Below are 14,909 nucleotides of genomic sequence, written 5' to 3'. Positions count from 1 at the left end.
CATCAAACAGAGTGAAAGGAACCCTCAATGAGTTTATGTGTAGAGCATGATGTCTGTCAACTTAGTCTCTATTATCTCACATTTTCATATTTAAAAATTATTTAGTGTTTTACATTCATTTGGGGCAGCAGCTCAACCAGAGGGCTCAATTAGTCATATCAGTCATGCGGATGAATGTGTCTTTTAAATATTGCAAAATAGGATTTTCAGTTGAATTAGGAAACACCAAAGACTTGGATAAAAATTAATGTCTTGACCTGGTTGGCTTTGATCGACTGTCAAAACAAGGTATTAATCTCCAAAATTACTGTAAATAGTCATGAAAACCTTTTATTATGCTTTCTTTCTGATGAGAGTTTTGTGTGAGGAATAAATTTATACAAATGCACCAGATCTGACAGTTTCTTAATGAGATGGTGGCCAATATGTCCATTTAGCAAGTGAATAGTATTATCTCACAGGCAATAAATATGTTTTCAAAAAATGAAAGGATATCATTGCTAAATTGTTTCTCACTTGTTATTACTATACATAAATATAATTGTTATTCCTATAGGTTAACATTTTGTTGATGCATGTATGGGGTTATATTAAGTGATTTTACTTCACTGTGTTGTATAATATTACCTGTTATCAAGCTTAAGAATCAACTTTTTCCTTTAACTAATTCATTTCTTCACCTATTACGTTTATTAAAGGCAATGAAGTAAAAATTTAATATCTAGCTAAATATCTCTATTTTACTGACTATCCTTGAACAAATTACTTAGCCCCTCTAAACTTCAGTTGCTTCATCTATCAAATAGCAAAGGAATGTATTTCTCAAAGGCTTGTTGTGAGAAATAAAATGAGATCATGCATGTTGCACAGATGCTAGAAAGCCACATAACCCACTGTCCCTTCTGAGCACACAACTGAGCTACATTTCCCAGCCTCATTTTAGCTCCATGGGAACATACAACATTTTTGTCAATGGAATAAAGCAGAAACAAAGTGTGTCACCTTGAAGCCAAACAACTTTCCTTAGATTACGTATGACTTCTGTATGGAAACTTTCTCTCATGCCCTATCTCCCCCATGAGGTAATGTCAGAACAACCTTGGAATTTAAAATTCTGCCGTGGGATTTTTAAAGGTTATATATATATATATGGTAATATATATATTGTGAATATATATAAGGCTATATATATATGTTCATATATATTGAATATATATTGAATATATATAATGAATATATATAGTGACTATATATATATATATATATATATATATATAATGAATATATATATATTCTTTCCAGTATTACAATTGAAAGAAAGTAACACATAAAATTTTGGATTAACATTATATATAACATCATATATCACTAAAAATAAACACATGAGTGGGATTAAAAATCTAAAGGAGTTTGTTTTTGCATTTGACTTGCTTTGAAAACATCAAAAATTTGATGAAAGAAAACATTAATTTATAAACAAAGTCGCTACTACATTAGGACATCCACAGTGTAACTGTGGTTACATCAGAGGTTCTGGATAGGTCTCAGAACAAGGACTTCAAAGATGCATCTAGACAAATGCATTCATTTTATAAACAAGGGACTTTCATCCCAGAGAAGACAAATGACTTCCCGGCTACTCCTGGCTCAGCTCTCTCTATTCATACATTTTTCTATCTTGAAACCAAACTTAATTTTTTTCTAAATTGAAGCTTAAAAATAAAATAAAAATAAATTATTGTGAATTTTTCAACATTGATTTATTTTAAGACATGGCATTGCTTCAGGTATTTTGAAAGTTTATTATTGACTAAGCTCACAACATACTGACTCCAAAGTCACGGGAGGACTGTGGGATGAATGGGCAATTGTTTATTTCTCTCCTAACACCTACATTTCTTAAATTTTTTGTTTCAACCTCTTTGGTAAAAAAAAAAAAAAAATACCGTTAACTTGTATCTTTTTTTCATTTTCCCTTTTCTTTTCCCTAAAATAGCTGACTTCTACGAGGAGTAAAGTTTTAAAATGTCTGGTTTGCCAAAAACATCTAAATTAAAACACAGCCTGGAAGGTGGGAGCTATTTTTTCTATTTGGAGAGTTATTTGACCTATACATATACACTGATACATGTACAGAAGGTTGGAGTTGAGTTTGATATCAAAGAAGGAATATAGGATACAAAGATAGGAAGTAGGAAGCCTATCCAGAGGTTAAGGGTGTGGTGGCAGAACCATGGGCAAGATTTAAAGCTAGAGGGTAAATTATAAGTATTTCAGAAATCAGGCAATGAACATGGACTTTATCCAGAGAGCTGTGGATATTTCTAATACTGCAGTCTTCCTGGTACTGTCAGAAAGTAAAGTAAATTTGTGGTATGTGGATTCTTTATTTTAATATTTATGTATTTCTTATGATAGAAATTGGGGAAATATAACTGGCACATGGAATCCTAGCCAAAAAAGTTGAGTTAAAGACAAATTAAAGCAAATAATATTTAATGTTCATGGGCCTACCAAAAACATAGGAGGCTATTTCATGAAATACTGATATTTGCACTCCTTTTTTTTTAATTTTTTTTTTATATTTGCACTCCTAAAGGAAATATGGAAGCTTAATGGTATTCTAACAAAGGAAGAATGTGATATTTTTTTTTTGTTTCAGGATTATGGCATTTGGATCATAGGTACCCCTATAAAACTTATTCGCCCACTTTTCTTGCCCACATTTCAGTATGAGAACATGAAGGAACAAAATTCTGCTTGATACTAAAAATCGTGTAGATAGTCTGGTGACCTGGCAATGGCAATGTGATTGAAAGAACAGTCTTCTACTTGAGAGTAAATAATGAGTAATGTGAATAAACATAATAAAATTCTACATTGCTTATTAAATTGAGAGAAATTTTACAGTTTTATAAATAAATTGTCACAAGCAATCAATTCTACAATTGCTACTAATCAACAACTCTAAGCAACCCACCATCCTAATATCATGGATACAAATAGGATTAAAACAAGGCAATTGTTGTGAAATTTGTGATTTATTGGAATGAGGAGGAATAAAAGGGTAAATAAAAAATGCCTAAGCAACATGAGGCAGGAACTATATTTTTGTAAGGTGAGTGAAAATGCTGTGAGGGAGAATTAATGAAATAAGGATGATAATAATTACTAATAATAATTCCTTCTAACTACAGAGTCCTTTCTATACGACAGACAAAATTTTAATAATTTTGAATGGAATATCTTACTTAATCCTCGGAGCAACTCTGTAATACTGGTGATGTTGAGCTTAGATATATTAAGTAATTTATAGAAGCCAATATTCAAACTTGAGCCGCCTGACTCCAAGAGTACACATAATTTAAAAATTGCTCCAAATTGTCTGGGTGGTAAGCTAAGTAAAGGCCTCATTGAAGAGGTGCTGTGCTTTTAAGCCTTAAAGTCATAAAGAAGGTAGGGATGAATCGAGAAGCCATTCAGAAGAGAAAGACTAAGATTCAGTTTGTGTGTTGGATTGGCTCATTATATTCAGGAAAACAGATGGATTAGTTCCGTCACAAGGTGGGAAATTATAGAAAACAAAACTGGAAAGTTCCTGAGATCAGATGCTTGCATATTAAGAACAATAGCTCATGTTTAATTGACCTAAATTCTCGAGACATGGTGAAAGTTGTGTTTCTAGAAGACCTACTGGGCCACAGTGGGAATAAAACAGTGTAATAATTAAGAGCACTAGTCTAGGAGCAAGCCATGTGAACTTACAGCTCAGCTTTTGTAACTCATCCCCTCAGTAAATGAGCTTCTAGAAGTCCATTTCCTTATCCACATTTCCTGATACCTTGGGTATGGATGTGTAGTAAGTAGCACCACGGTTATAAGAACTCAAGTAGGTTATTTAGATAAAAGGTTTGCTACAGTGTGTGTAGTTAATGCTCAGTAAGTGCTAGCCTTTATGATTAATGTGTAATAAGCAGACTGTGGAAGAGAAAGAGAGAGAGAGAGAGAGAGAGAGAGAGAGAGAGAGAGAGAGAGAGAGAATGACAACAGGGACATAATCTTAACAGGCTACCAACACAGTCCAGATGAGAACAGATAAAATCCTGAACTAGGACAGTGGCAATGGCAAGTGAAAAGAGGACAGTTACACAAGACGCTTCAGAGGCATAAGTGCCTTTGTGATTCATTAGAGGTGGGAGGTAGAGGCATGACTCTGAGTGTTCACTACTGGCTCACTGGGACAATGATGGTGCTATTCCCAGATGTAGAGCGACTATAAAGCCATGATGGCTTGACAGAGAAATCATGGATCCAGAATCTGTTTTGATATATTGATGATGAATGTTCTTCAAGTCTTATCATCAATCTACCACCCAGGCAATGTTTTTTCCTCAAATAGGATATGGATATGACTGGTGAAAAGCAAAGATGGTTCAGGTGGTGGATGCAAAGATTGTCAAATAGCATTGAATTACATGGTGAGAAGATTCTTTTCTGTGAAATGATCCTTCTACTCTACTGTTTACATCAATGAAATGTTTTGTTTTGGTGCCAGCTGCACTTTCTCATTTTTCTAATACCTTTTTTTCTCTCTTTTTCAGTATACTCAATATGCAGAACACAAGTATATGCACTTTAAATTCAAGAATATTTGTTTGCTTTTCATTATATATATTTTTAAAGATTTTTATTTATTTATTCATGAGAGAGAGAGAGAGACAGGCAGAGGGAGAAGCAGGCTCCGTGTGGGGAGCCCGACGTGGGACTCAATCCTGGGTCTCCAGGATCAGGTCCTGGACAGGCGGCGCTAAACCGCTGAGCCACCAAGGCTGCCCCAGCTTTTCATTATATTTTTGTATCAACTTTTATTGTGTCAGATGCTTCTGCTTTTCCAATTATGGTCTAATATAAGGAATCAATGGTACAGTTACCACTTGGATACAACAAAAACATGAGAGTTGGACTTAAATGAATGAAGCTTGGAAATCCCTGCAGTAAGTGAGGTCAGATTTTTGGCAATATCCTCCCTCAGTTTTGATGAAGGCTTTTTAAAAGGGTATACATTTACTGTAAGTCTAGGAGAAAATCACACTGTACTAATGGCTAAGATTTAAAAGGAGTATGAATTTGATCTTTTGATCATTTCCCAAGAAAGTTGTTTTTATAACTTCCTAATAGGTATTAACCAGTTATAGAGTTCTGCTTTGAAGGTAAGAATGGCATTAGAAATTAAAAAAAAAGGTCATAAAATCAACTATCACAAGAATCAAATTGCCTTTCAGCACAGGTGTTAAGTTTCCATTCAGTCCTTTCTCTTCACAATTAAAATGGACTGTACACAAAACACAAGCCATCAAGAGCAGGGAGTAGATAAGAAGACCAATAGGAAGGCTAACCACCACATTAAAATTCACAAAGGGTTGATGTAATCAGTTAAATGATGCCATCAGTATCAGATCTGATATCAATGCAGTTTTGCTTTGATTTCCATAGGAAGAGTAATAGCTTTGTGACACCTTGGTAATTTTTCTTGCCATGCTTTTAAGTTAGTAGATCATTTTCTTCAGGAAATATCACTATTTTAATAGACAGTAAATACTCTAGATAATTCTCAGGATGAATTATTAGGGAGGGAATGATGTTAGGCCCTGTGATATGCAGCCAACCCTTCGTTCACTACCATTTGGTTTTATTGCCCCTTTGGGCTCAAATGACTAAAAATACCTGCTAGTCATCAATTTTTGGGTTCTGTTTTTAGGGTGCTGGAATAATTACAGAAATATGAATATACAACACAATTTAATGCCCAATTTCTCATTCTGGAAGCATGCAAACTTAGAGATTATTTTTACACATGTTCTTCCTTTCACAGATGGAAAACCAGTTCTAAGGCAATCCTGAATCTTTTTTGGGGACCAAATAAAAGACTGTTCTAGTACTTGATGTTCAGGATTTGCAGTGAATAAGGGAACAGAAGGCCACTTTTCAAAAATATACTCAAGCATTTCTTTGACCTTCTTTTATATTCTTTTTGCAAATTAAGAGAGTTAGAGAAATCTTCAAACACTGTCAATACCAGTGTTAGAACCAGATAGCTCTTTAATTTCAAGGATGATGGTTAGGAAGGTATAATCTTGATTTCTATTTTTGTGTAGATCCTTAATTTGCTTTTCTATGTACAGTAGACCAAGGCCTTATTCTAAATTAGTCAACACAAAAATATGTCCTATGAATTTCGAGGAAAAAAAAATCAGGTATGCTCAAATAAATCAACAGAAAACAGTTCAACAGTTCAACTCACAGAAATACATTATCAAAATACATGTCTTGATAGTAAGCTGAGAACACAATGTTTATATTTGAAACTAAGACATAATTAAACTCACATAATTTTAAAGGAGTAGTTGGAATAATCTGTATGGAGGGTTTTACAGAGGGTTTATACTGGCCACCCATGAGACAGATCAAGTCTGGAAATATGTTGACATTATACCACATGGGTTTTTAGATTTTTTTTTTTAATTTATTCAGAGAGACAGAGAGAGAGAGGCGGAGACACAGGCAGAAGGAGAAGCAGGCATCATACAGGACTCGATCCAGGGTCTCCAGGATCACGCCCTGGGCTGCAGGTGGTGCTAAACCGCTGCGCCACCGGGGCAGCCCCCACATGGGTTTTTAAACCAATTTAATTAATACCATTAAAAATCATGATATTTGATACAAAAATAAAAACTTTTAGCTTCTCTTTAAAAATCTGAAGTCATGAGCACATTAGGTCCCATGTGCATCTGAGAATAACATTAGTAAAAACTACTATTTATTGAATGCCTACTAAGTGCCAGGTATCAATCTAAGCATTTTCCTTTTTTTTTTTTTCCCTCTCCCTCATACACATAGTATGATACGATACGGGTTTTTTTTCCACATTAGACATCTGGGAGAATTAATTCCTGAGAAATTCAATAATTTTCTCAATATCTATAGTTGGTAACTGATAGAGTTGGGATTTGAAACCAGGCCTGTCCCATAAACATGATATAGCCAGTTCAAATTATTAAATTACTGAATGGACCATCAATCCATATCCATTATGATCACATTTCTACATTTGTAGAAAGTTAATTTTCCCTGTGTGATTGCTTAAATGCTATTTCAATATACAATGAAACCTATTTCCTAAAAGAAACATTACACCTACACCTAATAAATATTTTCTGCTCTTAAAATAATGGCTACTCATTTTTGCTTAAAGAAATTACACAAATAATTAGCTAAGTCCATTTTTATCCATTTTGCTTCAAATTGATAGAATCCATGTATATATATCTATTATGCTAGAATATCAATTATAATTTTCCCTGGTAAATTAAAGCACTTCATTTAAATTTCTGCATATCATTTGTAGGCAGGTACTGAAAAGTCTTCTGAAATATATATATATATATATATATATATATATATATATATATATATATCAGAATTTTAACTCTGGAAAGGGTCATTTAAAATTCAAGTGCATCTTACCAGAAGTTGTCTTCACTACTTCAGTAGTATTTCTCAGTCCAACAAATGAAAATTGATAAAGCCTCCAAGATCTTGTGTCACCCACTTCAACAGAACTACGCTTCCATTGGTAGACAATTTCTTCACGTGGATAGCCATCTGCCATGAGATGGGAAAGGTCACATTTAAAATTATTTATAAATGAACATATGTAACAACCACCTTCCATGAACAAGACCTAAGGTAGGTGTGAGAGAGATGGAGTGATAAACTAGAAGATCCTGAACTAAAGGAGCATCACAATAGAGGAAATAAACGCAATGACATCTTATTCCACCATAGTTTAAAAACTATGAGGTCATGATTACCCTTGAAAGTCATTTAATTCACATAGAAGGTATACTATACATGGTTTCATGTATACTATATGCATACTTTACATTGTCTAGGGTAAGATATAAAAAAGTAGCCTGTATATAATAGTACATATGCAAGCTATTGTTTCATGATGAAGGGTAGTCAACAGGGCAAAGTGTTGAGAGTCATGCAGAAGCAGAAAATAGAAGAGCAGACTCAAGTGCCTCTCCAGGGCATGACCTTGGAGTGGAAGATGACTGAGAAAAATAACCTCAACTGTTTACATTATTCTCTCTCTCTCTCTCAATTTTTTGGGACTTCATTTTAATATACATAGAAATTCTACTTACTACAATTAAAAGAAGTAGAAATGCCAAGGGGAAGATACCAATGAACACTATGTAGATTCTGAAGAAGTCAATCATGTTCAGACAAAAGAACAGAAACCCTTTGTGAAAGAGATATTGTACTGATGATGTAGTGATTATCAGTAACATTTACTAGCCATAATACCATAGACAGGTTTCTTCATTTTATCCCCTAAACTATTTGTTTCTTTATGGGGATGATGGTAGTACTTATTTCATGAAACTGATGGTCAATGCATATTTGTTGAATGGGTAAACATTAATGAGTTAATTGTAGAATAAACTCAAGTACGGGTGTTTGGCTGGCTCAATCAGTAAAGCATGCAACTCTTGATCTTTCAGTTTTAAGTTCAAGCCCCACGTTCGGGAGATTGCTAAAAATAAAATCTTAAAAAAATAAAATAAACTCAGGTAAAAATAGATGATAGCTAGCTAGCTAGCTAGCTAGACAGACAAAACTAGACATCATTTAAACTATATGCTAATAATGCTATATAAACCTAAATCTTAATTATAGAGACTGATTGACCACTTGGAATAAAATCCCTACGTGTGTTCCTTTTCTTTCTGTTTGGTCCAAGTAGTTGTGTTTTATGTGTTTATTAATTAAGATGAAAGAGAAGAGAAAGCATGATCCCCATATTGGCATGGAGCAGGAGTAGGGAGGTAGGATGTGCTGAAAACTGAGAAAAAGAATGATGTTAGGGAACTTCCTGTGGAGAACGTTTGTGATTTCACTTTTTTGATAGCAGTAAGTATCATTAAGTTATGTTTGGGTTCAGAAGACAGTTGTCCATCAGTGACCTAAAGACACAGAAATCACCAGTTCTTAAATTTTAGCTGACTCAGAAGAGGAGCAGTTCCAATTGGAAATTAATAGAAGTCTCATATCTTAAAGGTTGGGGAAGATTTTATTTAAAATATTCCATTCTTGGATAAAGTAAAACATGATATACAGTGATATTTTTCCTCTAGTTCATTCTGGAATTTATATAATGATGAAGAGATGACTCCTTCTCTCATCATTGATTTTTTTTTTTTTGAAAGTATAGTTATCAGGATTTACTTGGCTCTTATGAGTCTGGGGAAATTCTATTTATAGAAATATAAACTTCCTGCTGGGGAAATTCTATTTATAGAAATATAAACTTAAAATGCATAATTAGTTTTTCATTCTGCCTAGTATGCATAGTTGGCAGACCACAAATAAGGAGAAATGAGCAACCTAACATGGATGTTAAACAAATAGTGAAGCAAATATCTAGGGGAAACTGAAGGTTGGTTTTGGTTCAGGCAGGAAATATCTATGGTTACTAAAGCTTAATTTGCATGTCAGTTATCATGGATCATCTTGCTATATAGGCTATTATCTGATAATAATAATAATAATAACTAATAAAAATAATAGAGCTTTTTACTGAATCTTATCATATGTGAGGTAGCATACCAAGCATTTTACAAATATTACAACAAAACAATATTGTGGTAAGCCAGGTCTCATAATTTCTACTGGGTACCTGAGAATGTGGACTCACTGCAAGTTTTAGTAATTTGTTCAAGTTTATTTGATGGAGTTGAGATTTGAACTAGACCCATAAGACACCAAATATTAGTCTTTTACTCACCAGTAAATAACTAATTCTAGATATTGCTTGACCTCCAGATGAAGAAGGTAACTTTCAATTTTGCCATCTTTAACAGAGTACTGAAATTGAAACTAATACTGAAATTGAAATAAGCAAATGATACTGTTGAATCTATCTACTTCCTGATGTGTAAGGAAGAAAATAAGTAGCAAATATTTTGATACTCTCTTCTGCACCAACAGAGGCTGGGTGTGGGGTGGGGGTGGGATGGGGGCAGAGAATAAGGATATAAAATCTACCATTATACCTTTCCATTGTGGCTAGGCCTGGCTTTGCAATCATCCTTGAAAAATGCCTCCAGACAACCACTACGAATTTATTAAAAGTTTATACACCAGTGCAACCTACTTGTAATTTCTGATAAAATAGATTCTTTTTTTGCAGGAATCACTCTAATAGGGATAAACTGGTATTGTGATGAAATTAACTGTCAAAATCTTCAAAGTCAACAAAATTGCTTGATTCTGTATTCTGTATGAGTCTCTCAATTAGTTGGCATTGCAATTAGAAAACTGTTGGTGAGAGGATACAGAATACAGAATACAAAATGAGATTACTTACAGCTGGAGAACTCCAAGGGGCAAGAATGTTCATCCATTGGAAAATTGTGCAATTGCAATTGGCACTCTGCATCAATTGTCAACCTAAATAGAAAGATATGGAGCATAAATAGAAATCACTTAGACAGTTTTAAGAATCTACACTAGTTCAATTTTTAATGACTATTAATCTTTGCTCCTTGAGAATACATCTCATATTCTTATTGATAACACAAGGTGATTCTCCCTGAAGAAACACACCAAGTCCAGGAGGAAATTACTTAAGACTTAATGTAGACCATTTTCACAGATAAACCAATAGGATCTTAATGACATCAACCCTATTTTTTCCAAAATTTATGATCATGTAATTTTTTTGGCAAATTAATTGCATACATGAAATTGCTTGGTTGACTATATTTAACTTAACAGTTTTAAGAACTTAAGCCTATTTACTGTTTGCATGTAAATGAATGCTGATAAATTCTCAGATCTTATCTGCTAATTAAAGCAGAACATTCTGTTTGTAAGTACTTGTTAGCTGTTAGATTTAAATTGCTATATGTGGGCAGCCCCGGTGGCTAAGCGTTTTAGCGCCCTCTACAGCCTAGGGCCTGATCCTGGAGACCCAGGATCGAGTCCCACGTCGGGCTCCCTGCATGGAGCCTGCTTCTCCCTCTGCCTGTGTCTCTGCCTCTCTGTGTGTGTGTGTTTCTCATGAATAAATAAATAAAATCTTTAAAAAAATAAAAACAAACTTTAAAAAAATAAAATAAATAAATTACTATATGTGAGTTTTAAAATACTGATATTTCACAATGGAGTATTATGCATTCTTTTACTGGAATACTATGAAGCCATTAAATAGGATGTTATAGAGTAGAAGAATATTTAATGGCAAACAAGAAATTTAAATACACATACACAGACATATTAGAAAAATGTTTGTTAGTGAATCTCAATTAGTTTGCATCTGGGATGCTATTAAAGATACAGGTTTTCTTGATCTCAATATGGGCTGGGATTCTAGGAGGATGAAATTTAATGGAGTTCCAGATGTTCTGACCACCTTTGCCTTTGGAGAAGTATGAATATATTCCAACATTGTAATGGTGATGAGTTGATCATTTTTAAGATTTCTTATTTCTTTGCTTATCTATCTTACAGGTATTAATCTTAAAGCAAAAAAAAAAAGTATTAGTTTATAAACATTTATTTAAGAGACTTCATAATTCAGCATAATTTTTAATTGGAGAGATATTTTTCTGTGGTATAATAGGACAATTACTAATCTTAACAATTACTAATTAAGTATAAATAATAATATTGAGCCATTAATCATCTATCTGGCACTGGGTATAGTAAATTGTTCTCTAATTTAGTAAGTGTTATTATGTCTTTATTGTCCTTAAACTTGTCCAAAGTCACAAAGCTAGCAGCACAGTTGAGATTTGAACCCAAGATTATTTGTCTCGAAAGCCAAAGGTTTTAATCACTGTCACTCAATAATTATATGCTCTTTCAAAGAAAAGGTTAGTTTTTTTATAAGTGCAATTATAATTAAATTTGATTTTTTAAATCATTTTCAAATTAAACTGGAATTATTAAAATTGAAAATAATTTAGAGAGATTGCAGATATGAAGAGATACATATGTATGTATATGTATTATCTCTGCACCCACAAATGGTCATAATATAGAATACAACAAGAATAAAATCAACTCTCTGTATAGAGTCACAACTCATTCAAACTTTGAATCTCATGAGTGACATTGTTGAGGTAGTTCTATAATTAAATATTGTATAGAGATTCCACAAATTAATGGAATTGAAAAAATGGGTGTAGTTATGAGAACGATCAAAGGACTTAGAATCTAGTGGAAAGTAAAATTTGGTATGAATCAGAGTCAGTCTTGCTTTTGAAATATTAAGTCACTCACACTATCCTAAGTCCTTTGATCCTTGATTTCATTCACTATACTCTCTCTCATTTAATGAAATCCATGATGAATACAAATATATGCCATGAATTTCTTTTGCAATTATGGCCATTTTTCCTAGTTACTGACATAACTCTGATAAAGATTCTGAAGCTATTTTAAAGTATTATATTTTGTAAGCCAAATGTTATATAAGGAATAAAGTATATGCCACAAGAGCTTTTTTTTTAAGTTTTTATTTATTTATTGATGAGAGACAGAGAGAGAGGCAGAGACATAGGCAGAAGGAGAAGCAAACTCCCTGCCATGGGCCTGATGTGGGACTCAATCTCAGGAATCCGGGATCATTACCTGAACCAAAGGCACATGCTTAACCAGTGAGCCACCAGGCATCCTGCCACAAGAACTTTCAAAAGGAATCGTTTTGAAGTGAAAAGTTCCAGGATACTAAGATCTAGAAGAATCATATTATCCATTATTTTTAGTGAAAATATACATAAATAACTTTAATATATGTTGTGCTTATTATATATCAGGTTGCATGTTAAATAATTTACTTATTGGTCCATTTACTCCATATGATAAAACTATGATAAATAAAACTATGATAAATGAGAAATAAAATAATTATAAGAATTATTATCTCTGTTTTATTTATTTTTAATTATTTGTTTATTTATTTATAAAAGATTTTTTATTTATTCACTTAGGGGAAAGAGAGAGAGCACCAGCGAGAGCATGTGCAGAGGGGAGGGGCAGAGCAAGAGGGAGGAGCAGAATCCACACTGAGCAGGAGCTCAACATGGGCCTTTGATCCCAGGACCCCAGGATCATGACCTGGGCCAAGGGCAGATAGATGTTTAACCAACTGAGCCACCCAGATGCCCTATCTCTATTTTATTTTATTTTATTTTTTTATAGAAATTAAAGAAATGAAAAGAGTTTGCTCAGACCGTCTCGGGTGGAGCACGAACCATGGGGGTGGCAGTGCCTCCTTTCCAATAATCTCCATCAATTTCTACCTAATCTCTTTAAATAAAAATGTAACCAAGTAAAAACATCAAACTTACTAATAAAACCAAGACCCCTCCTGCAACCAGATAGCTGCCCCTAAGTCCTAGGCATAGAAATTCTGGAGAGTTGTCCTAATTCATATAGAGAGTAAGATACAGAGCTAAGAACCAAAGCCAGATTTTCCTGGTTCTTAAGTCTATGTACTTATCTATTATGTTGTTTAATATTATACTCTCACCCATGAGAAACCTTGAGATAAAAATATTTTAAAGGCACGTAAAGGCAAGTGGTAAGATAATGGTATCCAGTAATTTAAGTAGAAAATCTCCCAAATATTTCTTAACTTTTAAGTTCAGAAAATAAAAGATACCACCTTTGAGTTATCCCTAAAGAAGTCCACTCCCAATATAGCCAATAAATTAAGTCAGCCTATGAAGGTAGTGGGGAGTGGGTGCTGGGAGATAGAATTCATTGTACTTACTATTATGCAGCTAAAGAGAAGGAGGTACAGACCTCCACACCAAAATTTATCCTTTAGCAATAGTTTCCTTGGAAACAGAGACATTTCCAAGAATAGCAACTAGTGGTCCCAAGGATAACTGACTATTTTTGTTTCCTTATTCTAAAGTAGCAGAACACATATGCAAAAGCCAAAACTGGCACAAAAATCAGGTAACCTTCCAAAGGCCAAGGGAAATTTCATGTCTGCGAGAAAACAGAGTTCTCATATCAGTCATAGAAAATAATTTCTACCTATGACTTTGAAAAAGCTCACTGATAAGAGAAAGAAAAACTAATTTTGTACCATCACATATTATTTTGATCACATGTGCCCACCCTGACATAAGTTTGAAATTTCTTTCATTCCTCTTCTTTTATGAGAGTGGAGTTGATCTTTGTTTTATTCCCAGAGATTACTGCTTTCCTTTTTTCAAAAGCATACCGTAAAGTGTAGAGCACTCGACCATCATTCCAAATTCTCAGCATCCTGTTAGGGGTGGTTATCCAGTGTGCATCAGCCTTTTTGGAGTTTCTGAAGAAAGTGTCTGGAATCCAGATTTTCCCTACCATGTTGCTATTCAATCGGAGGACTTTAATCGTGCTGTTAAATTTCAGACGTCTGTCATACCATGTTTGGGCAAAAAATATGTCAATTGTATATTCCTGTTTCAAAGAAAAGGTGAAATAGAATATTTTTAACACAGAATTGTATTGTAGAGCATTTGTTTGCATTTATCATTTGTATTCTCACTGCCAATACAAAGTAAAACTACTTTGGTTTTGAATAATCCAAAAGAAAGTGAAAGCTTTGCTAAGGAGACTCACCCATCTTTTGTAGACAAATTGATATTTTTATGAAAAAATAGACCTGTTTAGATTAATTCTAGTGAAAGATCGTAGCTGTGGTATAATCATTTGAATTCAATGTCTCTAGAGCAGTTTCTCATGTTAATTTGGGCCAGCTTATTCTTTGTTTTGGGGGTGTGTTGTGTACTGTAGAACGCTTAGTAGCATTGTTATCCTTTACCCACTAGATGCCA

The 14,909-nt window shown here is 33.7% G+C and overlaps 1 protein-coding gene across 5 annotated transcripts in view; it reads right to left on the bottom strand.

The window, feature by feature from the left end:
* The window catches only part of GABRG2 (gamma-aminobutyric acid type A receptor subunit gamma2), a 106,691-nt gene that overhangs the window by 59,892 nt on the left and 31,890 nt on the right, over positions 1-14,909 (bottom strand). For all 5 annotated transcript variants that reach the window (XM_055324778.1, XM_055324780.1, XM_055324779.1 and 2 more), the window contains exons 4-6: positions 14,312-14,532; positions 10,436-10,518; positions 7,525-7,662 (exon numbers count right to left, since the gene is read on the bottom strand). In XM_055324778.1, the coding sequence (XP_055180753.1) occupies positions 7,525-7,662; positions 10,436-10,518; positions 14,312-14,532 (442 nt within the window). The remainder of the gene's footprint in view (positions 1-7,524; positions 7,663-10,435; positions 10,519-14,311; positions 14,533-14,909) is intronic.

Source organism: Nyctereutes procyonoides, unplaced genomic scaffold, assembly GCF_905146905.1.
Source record: "Nyctereutes procyonoides isolate TBG_1078 unplaced genomic scaffold, NYPRO_anot_genome, whole genome shotgun sequence".
Classification (NCBI taxonomy): domain Eukaryota; kingdom Metazoa; phylum Chordata; class Mammalia; order Carnivora; family Canidae; genus Nyctereutes; species Nyctereutes procyonoides.
This window is presented reverse-complemented; position numbering and strand designations above follow the sequence as displayed.